The 23,478-nt window shown below is 43.3% G+C and overlaps 1 protein-coding gene across 1 annotated transcript in view; it reads right to left on the bottom strand.

Annotated features, from left to right (window-relative positions):
* The window catches only part of LOC122438172 (E3 ubiquitin-protein ligase RNF213-like), a 110,315-nt gene that overhangs the window by 61,211 nt on the left and 25,626 nt on the right, over positions 1 to 23,478 (bottom strand). The window contains exons 7-18 of the mRNA XM_043462779.1: positions 20,940 to 21,223; positions 19,508 to 19,764; positions 15,564 to 15,761; positions 13,703 to 13,925; positions 12,597 to 12,652; positions 11,271 to 11,424; positions 8,668 to 8,829; positions 5,042 to 5,131; positions 4,060 to 4,182; positions 3,062 to 3,242; positions 1,326 to 1,499; positions 789 to 938 (exon numbers count right to left, since the gene is read on the bottom strand). Of these exons, the coding sequence (XP_043318714.1) occupies positions 789 to 938; positions 1,326 to 1,499; positions 3,062 to 3,242; positions 4,060 to 4,182; positions 5,042 to 5,131; positions 8,668 to 8,829; positions 11,271 to 11,424; positions 12,597 to 12,652; positions 13,703 to 13,925; positions 15,564 to 15,761; positions 19,508 to 19,764; positions 20,940 to 21,223 (2,052 nt within the window). The remainder of the gene's footprint in view (positions 1 to 788; positions 939 to 1,325; positions 1,500 to 3,061; positions 3,243 to 4,059; positions 4,183 to 5,041; positions 5,132 to 8,667; positions 8,830 to 11,270; positions 11,425 to 12,596; positions 12,653 to 13,702; positions 13,926 to 15,563; positions 15,762 to 19,507; positions 19,765 to 20,939; positions 21,224 to 23,478) is intronic.

Below are 23,478 nucleotides of genomic sequence, written 5' to 3'. Positions count from 1 at the left end.
AGACAATGGAGCCACAAACCCCAAATCCTGAAGGAAAGATCTGCACCAACAACAGATCTCCTGTGAGGGGAGATGTTTTCAGACAGGCAAGAACTCCTGGGCCCCTTACTCAGGAGAAACAGAGTGTGTATTTCACTATACACAGGAGTGAGAGCAGGGAGCCATGACACCCAGGATACAGATCCAGCCGAGAAGAGAGACAAGATACCCCTAAGATAGCTTATCTCTAGTTTGGAGAGATTCTATCTGAAAAAGCAAATGGATCTCCTTTTGAGGAAATTCAAACAGTTGGTAGAATCTGAATTGAATTTAAAGAGTAAATACATTGAAAACAAAGCATAGGACAAGATAAGAATTTTAAATCTAGAGAGGACAGTTTACATAAGAAGTGGGAAAGAATAATGGCTCGGGTGTAAAGAGTGCTAAATGTAAATCATAGTCGTGACATTTAAATCCTGAGGGCTGATGAAATTATGATAAAATTGGAGGGAAGTGAGATTGGAAAGGCTATGTGTATGACAGAAATTGGAAAAACAAGGAAATCTAAATCCTAATTTTCCATAAATGATAATGTTTAAACCTGAAAAATCAAGAAGCAGGCTATTTAGTGCTATGTCAATAATTACCAAAAAAATTTTAACTTCATTAAAAATTAACACATTAGAAAAAGCCTCCCCCCTCCAAGATAAAGGGCTGCTACGCTGATATGTTTTTAATCATATTCTCCTTTGACCCTTCTCCCCTGAGGACCTTTCAATTTTGTTTATTTTAATGTTTTAGAATATCACCTTTTATCATGTCTTTTACCCTGCCACACAACTTCAGGAGAGAGTCAACATTTGTCTTCTCTTTGTTTAGAGTGAATAGTTCATTCTTCCTCAGACTCAGCACTTCCTTCATAGTTTGTTTTCTGTCTTGGATTAAAGAACTTTTACTCTCTGGGAAAAAAAAGAAAGGAAAGGAAGTCAGTAGAAATAACAAATACCCATTTTGTGTCAAGCCATTTCTCGAACCTCCCGTGAACGTGCTCAACATGCTGGGCTGTGGGACGGTGATGCCGGAGGCTGTATGCACGGCTACTCCAAGATGTCTCTGTGTCAGTCAGGAGGAATAAAAACAACCAGTATTCTAACGTGGTCAGTATTTTATCACTTCCCCTAATTTTCCTGAGGATTAGAAGCCATCCCATGACAACTTCCTGGAGAGAGAAGCCATCATAAAGATGACAAACATCACCTCTCTATAAGACACACAGGCAAAGAGAGATGCTTCTGAGCTCGCAACTCCTCAGGAGTCTGAAGTCCACATCTCAACGTGATACTTACGTAACTGCCAAATGTCGAGGAACCGATCCATGCGTTCTAGGATCAGGTCCAGGTGCCCAACTAAAATTGTTCCATTGATGAGGTCATTTGTAACTTTTGTCAACACAGAGTCCGCAGTGGCCATCAACTTCTTGCCTTCCTTGGTAATATTTGCTAATATTTCCTCGTTGGTTCCTGACCAAGTTAAGAAGAGAGTTAAAACGGTAGGCACCCCACTTCCTTCCCACACTAATGGATTTCCAGTAACCTCCTATTGCTCTGCCCCAACTTTCATATAATAAAGCAAAGTCATTCTGTATTCCCAGGTATATTTCTCACATTCTTTAGAGGGCAGGATTTTCAAACATACTTGGTTGAACCACCAGAATTTTTCTTTCCCAGTAATATTAGGAACATACATTTGGGTCATGTCATTAAAAGCAAATATAGAGGCTTTATTCACAATTGCAAAATCTTGGAAGTACCCAAGATGTTCTTCAGTAGGTGACTGGACAAACCATAGTCCACCCACACAACTGAATGCTATTCAGTGGTTTAAGAAGTGAGCTACTAAAAGGAACCTTTGATGCATATTGTTAAGTAAAAGAAGCCAATCTGAAAAGGCAACAGAGAGTATGATTCCAACCATATCCCTTTCTGGAAAAAGGCACAACTGTATAGGAGAGGAGAGGGAAGGGATGAACTGCTGGAAAACAAGGAAGTTTGAGGGCAGTGAAACTGTTCCGTAGGATATGGTAATAATGGATGCACAGCGTTATTTAAACATTTGTCAAAATCCACAGAAAGTACAGGAGTAAACCCTAATGTAAACACTGGACTTTACTTACTAATAACATATCAATATTGGCTCATCAGTTATAACAATGGTACTGAAGCAAGATGTTAAAATAGAGGAAATTGTGTGTGTTGAATGGGTAGATACGGGAATACTCTGTACTTTCTGCTTAATTTTTCTGTCAACTTAAAACTGCTCTAAAATATGAGGTCTGTTAATTTAAAAGACACAAATGGAATATTTTCAAGTGAGTAGCTTTTAACAGACAACAACAGAACAAGAAGAGCCAAGTCCATCTTCTTATCTGATCACTACAAAACTCTGGCATGAGAGGAACATGGGTATTTTTTTGTTTATTTTTTTAAGACCGTCTCAGTAATTTGATGAAATTGACACTCACAATAATCTGTGGTGCTTGTCCATTAGATCTGAACCTATGACTCACACATAAACCTGAATATAACATTTTTAGGGCAACACACGTTTCCCCTCTTTGGTCACAAACTCTGGGGTCATGGAGGGTAGGGGTGCAAGAATCAGGCAGTACTTAGTTTTTGCTAAGGTCACCAGTACTGGACTGGACATTTACATGGATCTCAGAATAAGAAAGACAGGGCTTGAGATACAGACACACTGGGTTTGGATTTCAGTCCTTAACACTTATTATCGGTGAGACCTTAGGTAAGTCACATTGCACTCTCCACCTCAGCCCTTGGTCTGAGGTTACCATGTCAGCCCAGTAGCTGGAGTATAGCAGGTACTCCATGAATGGTGGCTTTCAGTGTTAGTTCTCAATTATAATACAAGATACTCTGAGCCTTCCTGGGTCTGTCCGTCCAAGCTGCTTCTTTTGACAAACATCAACCCAATCTAACGGACTAACAGGTCAAACACTCTGCCGCCACTCTTGAGTCAGGAGGTGCCACTGGACAGATGCTCCCAGCACCCTCCATGAACATACCATATAACTTGAAGAGGTGCTTGACGTCTGGCCATGTGAGCAGGTGATTCAAAACCCCACCCAAGTCGTCTACAAACTCCTCTCTACTTCTTGGCCAGGACTTGGTGATCACAGCAGACACAAGGTTGCCACATTTTTGCAAGTCATTATAAGAGATTTTCCCAAGGATACTGGTTTGAGACTGTAAAAACATGAATAGAGAGAGGGATATTTAGAAGGTTATATGGTTGATTTACTTTTTAACAAAGAAGCAAATTAACTACCCAACAGCATTTCAGAAGTCTTTCATAACTAGTTTTACAATGCCTCAAAAAGCCAAAAGAGTAAATAAAATACTTAACTTTTCTGAGGGCATTTCCATTTTCCTGTCCACTGTCTCCTTAAGATTGAACACTGGGGATGTGGAAACAGGTACCCACAGAGATACTGACACAACCCACAAATTACCCCCTTTTCTCTTGCTCAGTGCCATTTTTCTTGGAACTTTCACATTATTAAAAACATCAAACATAATACAAGTAACCATTAATATTGGTACTTTGGTATTAGTAACTGTAATTATTTTACAGTTGCCTACAAACGACACACACATTTTAATTCTCTTCCTAAGTGAATTGATAAAATCTTTTCAACTCTAAATATTTTTCTTCCATAATGCTTTGTTAACCTTTGGGGTCTTTTACTGCATGCTAAGCAAGGGATAATACCAAGGGTGGGTGAGTGGCAATGATAATAATGAGGCATTTAGGAAAAGCCTGCAAGATTGCTGGAGGTTACATGTGAGCTGCTTGATGCAAAACAATAGCAGGAAGCTGAGCGCACTTTACAGAATGGGTAGAGAACACTGGATTTCAGGGTGGGGAAGGGGGATGCCCAGAGCCCATTCTTTGCTTGGGTGCAGAGTCTCGGAACCAGCAGTACTTAATAGGCTTTGGTTGGTGACGTCAGAAAGCAAGGATGCATGCAAATGCAGTTCCTGAGTGGGAAAGGTTGTTCACCTGGCAGACCGAGCCCACGGCTTCAATGGCACACATCTCAAAGCATTTCGCCACACTGTCTTCTGCACCTGCAGCAACCCAATTAGAGTTGCAGAAGGCAGAAATCTGGAAGAGAGGCCTCTCCTGCAAGACGGGAAGACGAGGGTGTGAGAGGTTAGGGGTGCTACACTCTCAGACCCTGTGCAATGAAAACACCCTAGTAATTTTCACTTTCCTAGTGTTGTATCAGCTCCCCATTACTGCGGCCTTCTTCCCATCCCACGAGAAGCATGTCCTCCCCGCCTCTAACCATTAGACCAAAGAGGCCAAAATACCTACTTAGCAGAAAAAGCATCTGGCACAGCAGTTTGCAAAAAACAGGTGAAACTGAAAGTGAGAGTCGCTCAGTTGTGTCTGACTCTTTGCGACCCCATGGACTATGTCCGTGGAATTCTCCAGGCCAGAATACTGCAGTGGGTAGCCTTTCCCAAGGGATCTTCCCAATCCAGGGATCGAACCCAGGTCTCCTGCATTGCAGGCAGATTCTTTACCCACTGAGCTATCAGGGAAGCCCGCAAAACACAGCTAAACTTTTTAAGATTTCTTCCTTGCTTCTCTTTTCCTAAAAAGACCCATTTAACAATTACATATAAGCCTCTCATGTGTTTTTAAAAAGCTGAATCCTCTAGGGTCACAGGCCTTAATTAAAAATGGGGAGCACTTTTGTGTTCTCCCCTAGTTGTCTCTGGGTTTAACAAGGCTCTTGTCACCAACAGGCCGCTTAGAGCAAAAAGCACGTAGGCTTAATTAGTGCCTATTTGAACTTCACACAAGTCAAGGGTTCCCCTGGTGGCCAGAAACTGTGCCCTTATTCTTTTCTGGGATACCATCTATGGTCAAACTATTAAGGCTGAATCAGAAACAGAGTCACCTGCAGGCATCACATGTACTGGCTAGTCCATGTGGTCTGGTTCCAAAAAGAACATCCCCTGCCTTTCAGTACCTGTTTGAGCCTCCCTGCCATGTCCCTCAGCAAGGATTCCTTCCAGTCATACTCCATGGGGAAGTTTATTTCCACCAGTCGCCTCCAGACCTGCAAAATCCACAAATAAGGGACAATCACTAAGACACCTAGATGCCACCATGGATTTCTATAAAAGAAGGCAATTATGGTCAGACAAAGAGCACAATGCTTTGAGGACATGTGAGTTCAGACTCATTTTTGTCCAGTTGTCTGCTGTGTCACTGGTAAGTCAGGGCAACCCACTTTAGCCCCATAAAACAAAGGGTCCTGAATGATCCAGGTCACCATTATGGTCCACTACTGCTCTTCATCCAGAAAGGATTTACCTCCATTGTTTTAATTTCAAAAAATTTCAAACTTAAGAGAAAGTTGCAATAACAGCATAAGGACACCCATATACTTTCAGCTAGACTCCCCAACATTTAAAGTGGCTGCTCTATCTCTTTCTCTTCTGTGCTCCCTTTAGTCTATCTAGAAACAGGCATTGTCTCCGCTGAACCAGAGTTGCAGATGCCGTGCCCCTTGGCCCATAAGTCCTGCACAGGCATTCCCAACCCCATGGCCCTTCTGCTACACACAGTAGTTCAGGTGTCACTCTGAGGCCCGTTCACTCGGGTTGACATCTTTCTCATCTTTCTCCCTGCCCACATTTTGCCACTGTTCACTAATCAACTAACTGGGTACAGGGTCCAACTGAGGGACACATGGCATTATCATGTCTCCTTTCTAGAGGAGTTCTCCAGCCTTTTCTTTCTTCCTTTATGACAGTGAAAACACTTTTTTGCTTTCCCATTATGGTTTATTGCAGGATACTGAAGATAGTTCCTTGTGCTATATAGTAGGATCTTGTTGTTTATCTGTTTTATACGTTAATAGTTTGTATCTGTTAATACCAAACTCTTTAATTTATCCTTCTCCCACCTCCTTTCCCTTTTGGTAACTAACAGGTCTATTCTCTATGCCTGTGAGTTTATCTCTGTTTAATAAATAAGTTCATTTGTGTTTTATTTTCAGTTCAGTTTAATCGCTCAGTTGTGTCTGACTCTTTATGACCCCATGGACTACAGTACACCAGGCTTCCCTGTCCATCACCAACTCCTGGAGCTTGCTCAAACTCTTGTCCATCCAGTCGGTGATGCCATCCAACCATCTCATCCTGTCATCGCCTTTCCCTCCTGCTGTCAATCATTTCCAGCATCAGGGTTTTTTCCAATGAGTCATCGCATCGGGTGGCCAAAGTAATGGAGCTTCAGCTTCAGCGTCAGTGCTTCCAATGAATATTCAAGTCTGATTTCATTTAGGATTGACTGGCTTGATCTCCTTGCTGTCCAAGGGACTCTCAACAGTCTTCTCCAACACCATAGTTCCAAAGCATCAATTCTTTGGCATTCAGCTTTCTTTCTGGTCCAACTCTCACATCCATACATGACTACTAGAAAAACCACAGCTTTAACTATACAGACCTTTGTCGGTAAAGTAATGTCTCTGCTTTCTAATATGCTGTCTAGGTTGGTCACAGCTTTTCTTCCAAGGAGCAAGCGTCTTTTAATTTCATGGCTGCAGTCACCATCTGCAGTGACTTTGGAGCCCAAGAAAAGAAAGTCTGCACTGTTTCCATTGTTTGCCCATCTATTTGCCATGAAGTGATGGGACTGGATGCCATGATCCTAGTCTTTGGAATGTTGAGTTTTATGCCAGCTTTTTCACTCTCCTCTTTGACTTTCATCAAGCGGCTCTTTAGTTCCTCTTTGCTTTCTGCCATAATGGTGGTGTCATCTGCATATCTGAGGTTATGGTGTATGTGTTCTATTTTAGATTCTGCATATAAGTGATAGTATTTGGTATCTGCCTTTTTCCATCTGACTTATTTCACTTAATATGATAATCTTCAGTATGATTATACTCTTCTGGCCATTACTCATTTTCATAGTCAAATTGCCTCAGATTTGGCTAGTGAGAGCCCCTGCAGGCAGCTTCTGTTTCCTTTTTTTTAAAAAAATGTAATAATCTTAGATGAACAGAAATATTGCAAAGATAGTACAGAGAGTTTCAGTTAACCTGAGTGCTAACACTGAAAACCAAAATTAGCATTGATAGATTTACCATCACCAAAACCACTAACTCTATTTGGATTTCACCACTTTTTCCTGCAATCATTCTTTCGCTCTCCAGGGTATAACCTAGGACATCACCTGGGTCCTGTCTGCTTGTGAAATGTCACCACTTGGTTTCAAGTACTTTTACTTTATGGTAATACAAGGTGTTTCAGGCTGGCCGTGCACTTCTTCAGCCCCACCTTTAGAATCTGCTGTTCTTTCCAGAAGCACATGGATTTTTCTGTTTTGTTTTTTAGAGGGAATGTCATTTAGAATTCATGGCTGGGTGTGCTCACAGACCTGGGTGTCACCATCTCTAGGCCCTTTCAGTGGATGGAGCTAGGAAATGTTGCTTTTAAAATCATGAGTTCACACTACACCTCTAGCTCTTTTCAAACCATAGACCTCCTTTCCCCTCCCCTAATCCATATGTTCCCTCCTCCAATGAGAAAGAACCCAAGCTTCCAACAGCAGCAGCCCTTGGGTCCCTCTGCCCAGCCTTACAGTACACACAACATAGCTTCAGACTTGCTACATTCCACTGCCAACCACAAAACTTCCAAATCAAGTTCAAGATTTATGTGTTTTCTCTGTTTTGACCTTAGACTCTGTCCCTGTGAGGGTGAGTGGTCAGAGTTCTGGGCTCTGAAGTGAAGTGTTAGTTGCTTAGTCGTGTCCAACTCTATACGACCCCATGGACTGTAGCCCACCAGGCTCCTCTGTCTATGGAATTCTCCAGGCAAGAATACTGGAGTGGTTGCCATTCCTTTCTCCAGGGGATCTTCCCAACCCAGGGATCAAGCCCAGGTCTCCTACATTTGCAGGCAGATTCTTTACCATCTGAGCCAGAATACTGATGTTCTGGGCTCTGGGTGTTCAGATCAATGATCTTCTCCCCTTGGTGTGGACAGATAATATGTCTGAATAAGACTGAGATGTAGTGAGAGTTATCTGTTTTTGTTCATGCACAGTTTCAGGGATGTGATTTTACGATGATCTCATTAAAGTATCCCTGGAAGACAACAGCCTAAGTCAGAGGGCCACTTACTCGGTTTGTTCGCGGCACTTTCTAGAACTTTGTCCTGGAGGCAATAGTCTTTAGACCCTTCCTCCTCCTCCTCCTCCCCAGCATAAGATTCTGTCCACATCTCAGTTTCTGGAAGCCCTCCCTGTCTCCCAACCTTTTGGGTCTGATCTCTAATTTCCTCAAGTTCAGATGCCGCTCGGCCCAGTTTCCCTTTCATGGAAGCCTTGCTCTCATCTTATTTTCTACTGTCAACATCATAACCTGACCCCTAACCTCAGCACAGCATCAGACATGAATGCCCTTCCCCACCGGCCACCATGTCCCAACAAGCTCTGTCCCCCCATCCCGCCGCCTCACCACTGATGTGGGGACCACAGTCCACCCGCCAGGGAGTCCATGCCCTCAGTCCCCTCAGCTGTTAGGGGAGCAGCTGTCCATTCTGCAGAGGCAACCCCAGTGTCCCCTGCACTGGACTGGCTTACCTCAATCTCCTCTCTGTAAGTGAAGGTGACAGGTGAACCAGTCTGGAACATGCTCTTTTTAAAAATTTTCTGAAGCCAACATTTTGTAGCAGTGAGGGTCCCCTGGAAGACTGTTTTTACTGAATTCTTTCCAGTTTCATTTCCCGGCCCTCCTGCTGAATCCTGTCACCACAAGAGAGAGAGAGTTGAATCGACCCCACATGGCAGACCCAAAGGATCATCCAGATACTTCTCCACCCGCCTCTGCGGCTGACGCCACCTATGCACACGGCAGAGCCTGCATATTCACAGCACTTTCATTTCCCCGGCATTTCAGCTTCACTCTGGGTGGACAGCATGGGGGTCCAGGTAGGAGAAGCAGTGGCATGGACGCGCCCTCAAGTGACCCCAGGTAACTGTAACAGAGGCGATGCTGCCTCACCAACCAGTAACCTCCTGGTTTCTGAGCCGACAGACAAGGGAGAAGGGTGCACCACGGGCTCAGAGCTTCCAGCAGCTCAAAAAGCCAAGCTCATGTAAACTCTGTCCCCGACTGACATGCTAGGGCCAGGAGGAAATCCAAATCCCTACCCTGGTGCTCTTTCCTTGCGGTTCTCCATTCATTCCCACCCCCTGAAAAGCCCCTTTTCCCGGGGGTCAAGAGCTCTAGGGATGGGGATGCCTCTTTCCTGCTCTCCTTCCCTTTCTCATCAGAAGCATCTTTACCACAAAGTGGATTCAGCCATCAGCCCCACTTAGAAAGAGGCCTCTCCCAGTTCTGATGTGTATTCTCTTTTGCTTCAACCGAGTCCCACAGATTGTGTAAGTGTCAAGGCCCCCCAAAATGGATCTCTGGTGTCACTCCCTCCTTCCAGAGACGGTTGGCCCAAGGGCTAGAGACATCATAGTGAGGGGACTGCCCAAGGAGCTGATCGCTAAGTGGGAGACCAGTACAATCAGTAAACAGGGCAATTAACAAGATAGGAAAGGCACACAAAGGGTGCTCGGGACTTCCCTATAGCTCAGATAGTAAAGAATCTGCCTGCAAAGCAGAAGACCCAGGTTCGATCCCTGGGTCAGTAAGATCCCCTGGAGAAGGAAATGGCAACCCATTCCAGTATTCTTGCCTGGAGAATTTCATGGACAGAGTAGCCTAGCGGCTACAGTCCATGGAGTCACAAAGAGTCAGACACAACTAAGCAACTAACACACAAAGGGTGCTGTACCCAGTCTTGGGTGTGTGTGTGGAGGGGCAGGTTCTCCCCTGAAAGATTCAGGGAGCTCTGGGCAGAGTGTGAGGGGTAGGCTGGGTTATGTGTGGGCAGGGGTACAACTATGCTGGCACAATAGCACAGAGGATATGGGTGGTGTGGGTCAGCAACAGTTCTCAGCTGAAAATGGGACATGCTGGCCCAAAGTGAAAGTCACCAAATGGGCCAGCAACTTCTCGAATGATCTGGAAACTTTAGCAGGGTGTGCGTGCCATCTGCAGTCTGGCCTAGCCTAGACCCAGGCTCCATCTCCAGCCATGCTAGCCTACCTGCAGAGCAGCAGGATCCTCTCCTCCCTGACACGCACATGCTGCTCTCTCACTCTGTGGGAACGCCAGCCCCTCCAAAGGCCCCATGTTCCCAGGGCACCTTATGGACACACCAGTTTAGTATTAACCCACTGTGCTGCAATTATGTGCTCACTGGACTGCCCCCTCCTATGCATCCCTGCTGCCAGGCACCTCTTTTCTCCATCTGGTTGTGCCCTGCAACCAGCAGATGATGGGCTGTTAGTGAACGACCCAAGCCTAAAAATCTTCTCTAGAACATTTCGCCTTATCAAATGGTCAGTCTAAATAGGAAATCACCTATCACCTTCATGTGGAAGCTCAAACTCAACCGGGTGAAGATCACACAACAATGAGAAAAAATGAGCTGTGGACACATGCAACTGTACAGATGGATCTCAGAGATGTGCTGAGCGATGAAAGCCAGACACAAAAAAGGACAGAGTTCCAAGACAGGTAAAACTGACTTGTGATGGTACTGATCAGGAGAGTGCTTACCACTGGGAGGTGTGGAAGGAGGGGGCACAGAACTCTGGATTGTTCCTACAGCTTGATGCAGGAGGTGGTGCTTGTGTGGAAAGGCTCTGAGGTGTGCACTGGGGTGTGTGGACCTTGCTACTGTATTTGAGTTTCAGTGAACAGGAAAAAGGCCCAGGTGGGAAAGATTAGGCATGAACATGCATTTGGGTGGGGAGATTCTTGGTGGGGTGATTCTTGGGTGGGGAGCCCTGGCCATTTGCTGGGCTCTTGAATTTACCCAGTCACAGCTGATAATCTACACTTGAACTTCTGCACTGCCTCCTTTCTCTGTTCTTTCCTCTAACATAAGCCCTGGGGGCAAGCATGCAGACCCTGGCTCATCAAAATAGCCTCATGAGCAGAACAAAACCCGGCATTAGGTATGTACTGACACACCTGAGGGTGGAATCAGCTGTTCTGTCATCCCACAATCCTAGACTCAGCCTAGCTCCTTTTTTTTTTTTTTTCTATCTCCTTTTTGAATAGAGGATGCCTCAGGTTCCATAGCTCTGCTGGGTATGGCATTATGTGTACATGTTCCACTTACCACTACAGGTTTAAGTATAATAATTCTGCAAACAATCTCAGCAGATAAGGCAGGCATCTCATAAAACGTGTGGGCTTTTGATATTCTGCAGGTAGTTTCGTGAAGTTTCAGGCACACAATCAAGTAGGACTGTATCAAGGGCTCCTCAAGAATCCTAACCCACAAAGAGTTGAGAGAAATGAATGAAGTAATTTAGGAGGAATTCGAAAACAGTACCCATTATTCATGACAAGTTCCTTCCCTTTAAAATGCCTACAAGGAAGGCATGTACTTGATCCCATATAGGATAACATCCAGAACATTTCCATTAATTTTGAACTTGTGACTAAGGTAAAAAGAAGAAAAGTCTTTTTGGTTCGCCTCCATGGTCTGAACTATTTTAACAAAAGCAAGTTAAATTATTTCCAAGTGTATTCCTTTGTTTAAAAAAAATCTTAAGGATGGATGTTACCAAAGATTCAAATACCATACAATTTTTTTTTTTTTAAAAAGAATCAGTAAGCTACAGGGAGGGGAAAAAGGAAAGAAATGCTAAAAGCATATGTCTTGTGCATGAAATTTCTTTCAGCTCTGAGTGGACCTGCTTATTGGCTGATACACGACCAGAGCTGAAAGGTAGGGAGCTGATCAGGAGGGTTTAGAAGGTGGCAAGAGACAAGAATTACTGGGGCAATTCTGTAATACACAGAATTAGATGGGGTCCATGAAGTCCCAGGTGCTTGGTGTTAATGCAGATCTGACACTCTCACCTCCATCCTGAACACCCTAAGAATTCAGGTGAGGCGATCCTGGGCTCCAAGAATCTAAAAATTACCTTCTTTCCCACATGTACATGTCTATTGTTCTGCATTTTGTACACCATGCCTTCAGAGTGTCAGAGCTATTTGCAGAAGCAAATAACTTCAGATAATTATGGAAACCTACTTTGGATTTTTTTTTCTTCAATTATTTTTATTAGTTGGAGGCTAATTACTTCACAACTACTTTGGATTTTTATAGTCAACTTTCCTGACTTGCAAAAAAAATGTGAAGTTTAAATGTTGATGAGAAGCAAAATGTAAGCATGATTACATAATATGATGGCGACCACTGAAAAATAAATGACAAAATACAAAGGAAAAAAATGGAAATAAATCAAAACCTTATCAGCTTATTTATATGCTTTTCTCTTTTTAAAAAAGTAGGATGATTACATTAATACCTTGAAAAAAGAAATGGAATATATATTAACTTATGGCCTTACATTAATGACAGCAAATATGGGATAAAGCCAATCATAAGGGATAACCTTATGCAAGAGAGACTGCATTTTACTTTTCTACTTACTTTTCCTGACAAATATCCAGAAGTTGCAGCAGCATTTTAAAAGTATTCTTAATACTCTAGAGTTGGGAATAAGAGAAAAAAAGGGGAAGAATCAGTCATGATGCCAACATCTTTGCTAAAAAAGAACCAAAAATCCAATATAATTGAAAAAGGAATTCATAGGGCCTGGACTCCATCTTAGGCCTGCTCATGGTGATCATGCTCGGCCACCACTCCAATGGACTCTGAACTCTGTGTTTAGTGCCTATGGAAACGGCAACAGAAGGATAAGACCCCCTCTGGACAGGGGAACCTTGAAGATCATATCCAGGTTACTCCTTGCCTAAGAGAACACATACACTAATCACCCCTTCCTCCAGACAGGCCATAAATTTTCTGTACCTATTGGAGTGTAACCTCGGACTTATTAATTATTGGCTAATTGTTTAACTATCTAAGCACATGACACATGAATGATGGGGTTATTGGGATTGTATTTACCCTTCCTTTGTTTATGTAGGTCTCAAGGAATTTGGGGTGGTGGGTTCGGACACATACACATGGGGTATAAAAGATCTTCACAAATGCTGGTCAGGGTACTTGGCTAAGAGGAGACTCTGCCTTGGGCCCGCCAGTATAAAAACTGCACTCCACTATCTGCATTGTCCTTCTGAGTGAGTTTGTTTCCCGGAATGTGTGGCTACAACATAATTAGGTACAATAATAATTTTCTTTCTATAAACAAGTTTTAAGGGGCTCAAATACTAGTCTTTTACAAATAAAACTTAGGATTTAAAATTATACCATTTTTTCCACCCCCAAAATGGGAAAAGACAGATAGCAATTAGGAAGTGGACCAGCATGCTGGATAACTTCTAACCCTGACTTGTACAGTCTCACGTACCCAAGACTATTGTTTTATTGAATTCCATTTAGTGAAACAGAATAAACTTAAATAAATCAAACTTTATCCTAAGAAATATTGACCATGCCCCCACCAGGTCTCTTATTTCTAATTGTTTTACCACATCAGATTTTCAGAAAAGGAGAATCACAAACTCTGACTTATTAGTTCTTGACCTGCTTTTGTTAAGCAAAGACTCAAGAGCCGATTCCAGACAACAAACCTGGAGGTTTCTGTTGGAGATTTCCTTAAGTCCTTCCAGCTGATACCAAGTCCCTAGAAGACAGTCCAAGACATGCAGAGGAGACTGACTCAGGTAATCGATGAGGTCGTCCATGTAAAGAGCCAAGTTACTCAGAGGAAGCAAACTGAACCAGGATCGGAATAGATATTCATCCACATTCAGCAAATGTCTGTTCTTTTTCATTAACTTGAGTAATTCTTTCCTATTTAAGGGAAAATTGGAACAGAAAAAAAAAAAAGAGCAGCAGTGAGGTCCATAAAACAGACGAAGTTAATTAAAATTTATCCTAGAAGAGATCTAGAAAGTTCCAATTTAAAAAATGATTGAAATGCCAAGAACTCAATCAAATGAGAAGTAAGCAATAATATATTAAGAATTCAGCAACATGGATGAACTCTGAGGACATAATGCTCAGTGAAATCAGCCACTCATAAGTGAACAAATAACATGATTATATATATACATACATCATATATATATACACATGTACACACCAGTTCTTCTTTATCCATCCATTTGCTGATGGATGCTAAGGTTGTTTCCATATCTTGGCTATCATGAATGATGCTGCAATTAACATAGGGGTGCAGATATCTCTTTGAGATACTTATTTCCTTGGGAAATACACCAACAAAAAGGATTGCTGGATCATATGGCAGTTCTTTGTTTAAATTTTGATACTGTTTTCCATTGTGGGTGCAATGATTTGTGAACTGAGCTTGTCAATGTATAAATAAGCAAGTGCCTGGATCAAACAACCTACTGAACCCAGTCCAGAGAAGGTCTTTAAATTATTCTGTTCTGTAATACTGTCCTGAAGGCTCAAAAAGATGGCATCAGGAAAGTATGGCAGAGTGCAACAGAAGTGACAGAAACTACAAGAAACACATGGAAAAAGCATCACTACATACTAAAGGTCACTTTTGCCTGAAAAACACAATCTTTAAGACCAATTCTAATGTTTGTCATTTTCTTGCTCATCATCTAAATATCTTCTAGATAGTCTCCTAGTTACATGTCCCTGGAAGGGCATTTAAATATATATATATATATACATACACACACATACACACACACACACACGCATATATATATAATTGTATAAATAATTTTATTTTGGTTTTAACTTTAAAATGTTCCAATAATAGTGAGGAATCAATAACTTAATTTAGCTCACTCACTATTTCAATCCCTAAAAGTGTATAGGCTAGATCCTATTGGATTGGGGAAGGGGGATAGATGAGACTTGGTATAGTTTCTCTGGCAAAAGACAAAGTAAGTGGGGGATGTTATCTGTGCTTAGAACTAAGTGCTAGTATTAAAGTTTTGTACTGAATTTGTATTTCCTATTAAATTTTTGTACTTAAATTATATTTACCATTTTTCTTTTATGGATTGCGCTTTCTGTGTCTTCTCTAAGTAATATTTGCTTGCCTCAAAATGGTACTTCACTGCCTAAAGATGTGTACCTACAATCTGTAAAACATACAGTGCTATATGTTAACTATATCTCAATAAAACTGTAAGGAAAAAAAATTGTATCATTTGTGGCTGACTTTTAAGCATGTAAGCACCCAAATAATCACACTTGGATGAAACCTTGCAAATACATAGGCCAAAGTTTAACAACAATGATTATCTCTGTGGTTGCAGGTCATTTTTGTAGTTTTTCCATTTCTTGCATGTTTAAAACTTTTTAAAGAAGTAATTTTAAGGGAAGTGATATATTACGTCCGTCATCAAAAGGAGAGGTAAGTAGACACTGGAAGTCCACTGGAGATCTTGGAAGCACAGTTATGATTCTAAAATTTACATACACAAGTGCAGGTCCAAAACTTACTGATCTGGTCTTGTTTCCCGAAACTCCGAGAAGGAGATGCCTTCAAGGGCTGCCCAGGTGTCCTCAGGCTGCATGACTGAGCCCGGGGCTGGCGGGGACAGGTCCATGCAGTGGTGCAGCACAGGCAGAGCACACACCCAGAAGTCAACCTTTTTGTCCATGCACATATGGCACAGGTTTACCAAGGACGCTCGCCAGCTAGAAAGGGAACAGAAACGGACATGAGTCCATTCTCCATGACAGTGGGAGAGACAGAAGCTCAGAGAGGCTTGTGATCAACAAAAGGTCCCTGGTGTCAGAGCTGGGACTTCAGTTCAGGTCGTCTGGCAACAATAAACCTACATATGAAGCAATTTTTTACATATAAGTGGGGAGCCTATAAATAATACATGCCATGATCCTTACAATCACAAATGTGCATGTTTCTCAAGACCTGGAAACACATGTACGTTTCCCAGCTTTGCTCTTCTCTTTCAAAATGAACAGGATTTAACTGGGTGTTTAAAATTTGTAAAACCAGGAGGCAAGTGTCCGTTAAGTCTGGCTGCTCAGAGAAGGCTACCCAATATTATTCTTGAGTTCAATTCAAACAGCTGCAGAAAAAAGACCTGGGGATCATCAGAGGGTTCTGGGGAGGTGGCTCCAACCAGTGAAGCCTAAGTACCTTAGGACACGACACAGCCTCCACACTACCAGGGCTCCCCAGCCCAGCACAGTGGGCATGGCGGTGGCTCCTGGACATGCAACAGCGGGGGCAGAGGCCACGGGGAGGTCATTCATGATGGTTCCACAAACATCCTCGAGTCCAGCTTCATTGTCTTACCATGACGCATACATGCATGAAAGTCACTTAGTCGTACCTGACTTTTAGCAACTCCATGGACTATACAGTCCATGGAATTCTCCAGGCAAGAATGCTGGAGTGGGTTGTCTTGCCCTTCTCCAGGGGATATTCCTAACCCATGGATTGAACCTGGGTCTCCCGCATTGTGGGCAGTTTCTTTACCAGTTGAGCCACATGGGAAAACCCCCCGCCCAAATACAGGCCCGCAGGGCTGAGACATGATACACCTTAAAGCTGCCCCAAAGCAAATATTCAATAGAATATGTAATAAAATGAAACATAATACATAGACCAAAAAAGGCTAATGGGATAAACACTGAAGTGATAACAGTTCAGTTCAGTCGCTCAGTCGTCTCCAACTCCTTGCAACCCCAAGGACTGCAGCACGCCAGGCTTCCCTGACCATCGCCAACTCCCAGTGCTTACTCAAACTCATGTCCATCGAGTCGGTGGTGCCATCCAACCATCTCATCCTCTGTCATCCCCTTCTCCTCCTGCCTTCAATCTTTCCCAGCATCAGGGTCTTTTCAAATGAGTCACTTCTTCACATCAGGTGGCCAAATTATTGGTGTTTCAGCTTCAGCTTCAGAACTTTCGGTGACTATTCAGGACTGATTTCCTTTAGGATTGACTGGTGGGATCTCCTTGCAGTCCAAGGGACTCTCAAGAGTCTTCTCCAACACCACAGTTCAAAAGCATCAATTCTTCGGCGCTCAGCTTTCTTTATAGTCTAACCCTCACATCCATACATGACTACTGGAAAAACCATAGCTTTGACTAGACAGACCATTGTTGGCAAAGTAATGTCTCTGCTTTTTAATATGCTGTCTAGGTTGGTCATAGCTTTTCTTCCAAGGAGCAAGTGTCTTTTAATTTCATGGCTTCAGTCACCATCTGCAGTGATTTTGGAGCCCAAGAAAATAAAGTCTCTCACTGTTTCCATTGTTTCCCCAACTATCTGCCATGAAGTGATGGGACCAGATGCCATGATCTTAGTTTTCTGAATGTTGAGTTTTAAGTTAACGTTTTCACTCTCCTCTTTCACTTTCATCAAGAGGCTCTTTAGTTCTTCTTCGCTTTCTGTCATAAGAGTCGTGTCATCTCCATTTCTGAGGTTTTTGATACTTCTCCAGGCAATCTTGATTCCAGCTTGTGCTTCATCCAGCCTGGCATTTCACATGATGTACTCTGCATATGTTAAGTAAGCAGGATGACAATATAAAGCCTTGACGTACTCCTTTCCTAATTTGTAACCAGTCTTGTTCCATGTTCAGTTCTAACTATTGCTTTTTGACCTGCATACAGATTTCTCAGGAGGCAGGTAAGGTAGTCTGGTATTCCTACCTCTTTAAGAATTTTCCACAGTTTGACGTGATCCACACAGTCAAAGGTTTTGGCGTAATCAATAAAGCATAAGTAGATGTTTTTCTGGAACTCTCTTGCTTTTTCAATGACCCAAGGGATGTTGGCAATTTGATCTCTGGTTCCTCTGCCTTTTCTAAATCCAACTTGAACATATGGAAGTTCATGGTTCATGTACTGTTAAAGCCTGGCTTGGAGAATTTTGAGCATTACTTTGCTAGCATGTGAAATGAGTGCGATTGTGCAGTAGTTTGAACATTCCTTGGCATTGCCTTTCTTTGGAACTGGAATGAAAACTGACCTTTTCCAGTCCTGTGGCCACTGCTGTGTTTTCCAAATTTGCTGGCATATTGAGTGCAGCACTTTCACAGCATCATCTTTTAGGATTTGAAATAGCTCAACTGGAATTCCATCTCCTCCACTAGCTTTGTTTGTGGTGATGCTTCCTAAGGACCACTTGACTTCGCATTCCAGGATGTCTGGCTCTAGGTGAGTGATCACACCATCGTGGTTATCAGGGTCATGAAGATCTTTTTTGTATAGTTCTTCCGTATATTCTTGCCACCTCTTCTAAATATCTTCTGCTTCTGTTAGATCCATACTGTTTCTGTCTTTTATTGTGCTCGTCTTTGCATGAAATGTTCAGAATGATCTCTGTTCATTTCCAAGGCAAACCATTCAATATTACAGTAATCCAAGTCTATGCCCCAATCAGTCATGCTGAAGAAGCTGAAGTTGAACGGTTCTAAGAAGACCTACAAGACCTTCTAGAACTAACTCCCAAAAAAGGTGTCCTTTTCATTATAGGGGACTGGAACGCAAAAGTAGGAAGTCAAGAGATAACTGGAGTAACAGGCAAATTTGGCCTTGGAGTACGAAAATGAAGCAGGTCAAAGGCTAACAGAGTTTTGCCAAGAGAATACACTGGTCATAGCAAACACCCTCTCCAACAACACAAGGGAAGACTCTACACATTGACATCACCAGATGGGCAATACCAAAATCAGATTGATTATATTCTTTGCAGCCAAAGATGGAGAAGCTCTATACAGTCAGCAAAAACAAGACCAGGAGCTGACTGTGGCTCAGACTGTGAACTCCTTATAGCCAAATTCAGAATTAAATTGAAGAAAGTAAGGAAAACCACGAGACCACTCAGATATGACCTAAATCTAATCCCTTATGATTATACAGTGGAAGTGACAAATATATTTAAGGGACTAGATCCGATAGACAGAGTGCCTGAAGAACTATGGACGGAGGTTCGTGACATTGTATAGGAGGCAGTGATCAAGACCATCTGCAAGAAAAAGAAATGCAAAAAGGCAAAATGGTTGTCTGAGGAGGCCTTACAAGTAGCTGACAAAAGAAGAGAAGCTAAAGGCAAAGGAGAAAAGGAAAGATATACCCATCTGAATGCAGAGTTCCAAAGAATAGCAAGGAGAGATAAGAAAGCCTTCCTGAGTGGTCAATGCAAAGAAATAGAGGAAAACAAGAGAATGGGAAAGACTAGAGAGCTCTTCAAGAAAATTAGAGATATCAAGGGGACATTTCATGCAAAGAAATGACAACAGTGAGTGGTAAAATTATGGGTAGTTTTTATTTCTCGTATGTCTTCATCCATTCTATGATAAATACTTATTTTTATAATCAGATAAAAACCATTAGAGAGCTAGAAAATCTTTACACATGTGCACACACACACACACACACACACACACACACACACACACACTACCTCTGAGATGTTTCAAGGATGTCTTTCAGGTCCTTGGGAAAGGTGTCTAGTGAATTGGTGTCCAAGCAGAGGAGGTGACAGAGTGAGGCCAGGTCTTTTTCCAGTAAGAGGAAGTTGAATTTTTCCACTAAGAAAAGGACAATCATGCCCATTCCCAATTTACTCTTCACTGGGCAGTCCTCAGGCAGACGGTCCCCAATGGTTTCCAGAAATGGTGCCATTTTCTTTGTCACACACTCCCACAGGTGCTTCCTCACCTGGTCCCCAGAGAAAAGGAAAACACATAACCATGGCGTTGAACCCACCAGAGGTGTCAGGACCTGCCCATCACTGAGCTTCGTTTCCTGTGAGCTGGGTAGGGCCTGAGGAATGAGAGGCAGGGAAATCTCTGGGGAGGAGTCGCCCTCCACCTGCCTCCCCACTAAATCCTGAGCATCCTCTTGCCCCAGGCCTTTTGGAGGTACCATCAGTGGTATGTCCAGAGGCCTTAGCATGCTGGAGAGGATCTCAGGTGGGGGTCCTAAGCCTTATAAGGGTTCACATGGCTCCAGGTCTGTCTCAAAAATGCCTAAGCTATACCACAGAGCAGGTGGAGATGCAGTGAAGGAGGGTTCTAACCTTCTTACCACTCTTCCCCAGGAGAGATAAGGAGGTGGGACCAGTGGGCAGGGGGTGAGAGGGGAAGTGAGGAGATGGGACCAGTGGCAGAGGTGGATCTAGGTGAGCAGGTGGGAAGAGGAAAAACTGGAGAGAACAAAGAATTCCCTAGACAGGACACAAGGAGAAAGGGGACTGAAATGGCCTGACCCTCTCCACCAGCATATTAAAAAGCAGACATCACTTTGCAGACAAAGGTCCATCTGGTCAAAGCTGTAGTTTTTCCAGTAGTCGTGTGCGGATTTGCGAGTTGGACCATAAAGAAAACTGAGCACCGAAGAATTAATGCTTTCGAACAACGGTGCTAGAGAAGACTTCTGAGGGTCCCTTGGACAGCAAGGAGATCAAACCAGTCAACCCTAGAGGAAATAAATATTTCTGAATATTCACTGGAAGGACTAATGCTGAAGCTAAAGCTTCAATAATTTGGCCACCTGACACAAACAGCTGACTTATTGGAAAAGACCCTGGTGCTGGGAAAGATTGAGGGCAGGAGGAGAAGGGGGCCACAGAGGATGAGATGGTTGGATGGCATCATCGACTCAATGGACAAGACTTTGAGCAAACTTTGGGACATAGTGAAGGACAGGGATGCCTGGTGTGCTGCAGTCCATGGGGTCGCAAAGAGTCAGACATGATTGAGTAACTGAACAACAACAATAATCCACCTGGTCCACTGAGTCAAGGGGTCATATGGCCACTACGGAGTGGGGTGATGCTGAGCACTCAGGAGGTAGAAAAGAGAGCTGTTGCTGACACCCCTGAGACATGGTACCTCCTTCTCTTCATACTGTAGAGCACTCCACGGCTGTTCTTCTCCTTCATAAATCATGGGCACACAAATGACAGAATAGAGCTGCTGGAACTGGGTGAAAAATTTCGTTATATTGATGGCATTCCAGGTCTCAAGGATGCTGAAGATGCTGTCCAGCATGACTGCAGCCGCGATCTGCTTCCCTTTCACCAAGTCTCTCCTCGTACCATCTGTTATACGATTTATCCATTTCTGAATTGTCCCAGGGGGCTTCATACGAATTATATCATCATACTGATGCCAGTCTAAGAGTAAAGAGAACATTATACTTAGGGGCATCGGAACCCACTAGACCTGAACACTCCACCCTGGAAGGTTGATCTTGACCAGAAGAAACAAGATGAAGGAGCCAAAAAGGGAAGAAAGACAGGAAAATTACAGAATGTGGTAAACAGAAGGCAGCCAGCACTCACTCACCCTGGTACCCAGTTACAGATGAGCAACCTGGGGCCTGACCCTGAAGGTACCACAGATGTTTAAGACAAGTAACCTAGACACTCCACAGTGAACTGAGGGAGGCCCAAGCTCACACCATTCATCTGCCCTGAGAATACTGAAATCATGTCTTTGTCGAACTAGACAGCTCAACACATTTGGTACGTTAGTTCCTTAGGAAATGACCACATGGAAGTCAAAAATTTCATACTGAAACTGCATCACTCACTAGGAATTCTCCTTTCCTCTGTCCTGGGAACCATGGTGCCCACTCCACGAAGGGTGGTACAGTTCACAGAGCAGACAAAACAGCACTCAACATGGGGTAAGGGTTGAACTCATGGCTGAAATGATATGAGTGCAGACCTAGAAAACCCAGGAAGATCAATTGCCAAATAATTAGAAGGCAAAGAGGTCAGTAAGACACCAGAGGCAACACAAGTGCATAAAAACAGCCAGGAAAATCAGAAAGTCGAGTCTCTGAACAGGCCTCCTGCTCCTTGTTGCCCAGCCTGTTGTCTTTGCTGGAAGGCCCTGCTCACACATCCCTTCCCCATCCCAGGCTTGTCTGGCAACAATTAGGAATCACTGTTTGGATCTGACCTCAAGTGTCAGCTCCTGTGGAAGCTTTCCCTGCTCCCTGTGCCTCTCACAGGTGGGGGACACAGTAACCTCTCTCAGTTTTATAAAAACTTCCTTCCAGAGAAAACGTGAGTGAGAAATGCTGGCCTGGGACAGCCAGTGCCGTGGAGATTGTGAGAGTGCCAGTCAGGGTCCTGGGCTAGGGACGCCCTTGACCCCAGGACAGTGGGGCAGGGAGGGACATTAATGGTCTTGGTCTCAAGACTCTACTAGAAGAATAAAATATTTAAGTTCCAACCTCCTAGAGAAAAAAGAAAAAAATAAAAAAGTTTTAAAAAGTATGAAAAAGAACAAGAAAACAAAGTAGACAGGAAAGACGTGATAATTAATCAAAAGTGAGTCTTCCATTGACAGTTACAATTCATGCTAATGGGCTAAGTTCGTCCAAAATACGATCAGATTGAGAATTTCCCTGGTTGTCCAGTGGTTAGGACTTCCCACTTCCACTGCAGGGGCAAGGGTTTGATCCAAGGTCTGGGATCTAAGATCCCACAAGCCACACAGCACAGGAAATAAAAAGATCAGATTGAACGGGGAAAAAAAAAAACAAACCAACAAAAGCCCAGCAAAACAAGGATGTGGCTGGAACAGCTGAATCTGAGAGAAAGCAGCGGAGCTGGGACAAAAAGCAAAGATGCTGAGGTGGGGGTGAGGAACGCAGACACAGCAGAGTCAGTTTCAGACAAAACACAGCACAAGGCAAAAGACACTGGAACAGACAGACTGCCAGTGACGGCTGTTCTGCCACCAGCACAGACATCTGCCCTCTGGTCTCCCTGCATCACGGGCTGGAGCCCAGAATCTCCATTCTGCCTGCCTCGCAACAGTGGCTTCTACCAATGAGAGTGCTCACAGGAGGCTTAGAAAGAGGAAGAGGGGAGGGAAGACACCTCTCTGTTTATTGGGATTAATGAAAACTACATCTATTTAACATAGATAAACTACCATCACACCAAGTGGAGCAAATTATAAAACATTCCTCAATCAACAAAATTCCAGTGCCTTCTAGACACTCCTCACAAATCACCTACATGGATGATGTCAGGGACTGGGGCACTTCCCCACCTGGGCTCAAGAAGTGACCTCCAGACCCTCAGAAGCCACCAGAATCCCTCCCTGGCCTTCCCAGTCCTTCTATCCGTTACTATGACTCACCTCCTATCCACTTAAAACTCTTGATTTAACCTAACTGATCTAGTTATCATCTCCAGGGAGTTCTAAGGTCAGCCTACCCACAGGACATCTAAATAGAAGAGCCTATATGGAGAAATAACCAAAGGGCCTGAGGGCCTTTGCAACAAGGAAGGAAGAGCTCTAACACTCAAATTTTTCTAAGCTTGCAAAATATAATTATTGAAAAACACTATTTAAAACAATATCATGCTTAAGAAAGCTTCTGAAAATAAACTAGCTTGGAAATTCT

This window comes from Cervus canadensis, chromosome 1 (assembly GCF_019320065.1).
Source record: "Cervus canadensis isolate Bull #8, Minnesota chromosome 1, ASM1932006v1, whole genome shotgun sequence".
Classification (NCBI taxonomy): Eukaryota; Metazoa; Chordata; class Mammalia; order Artiodactyla; family Cervidae; genus Cervus; species Cervus canadensis.
The sequence above is the reverse complement of the archived record's forward strand: the minus strand, read 5'-3'. Positions and strand labels throughout refer to the sequence as shown.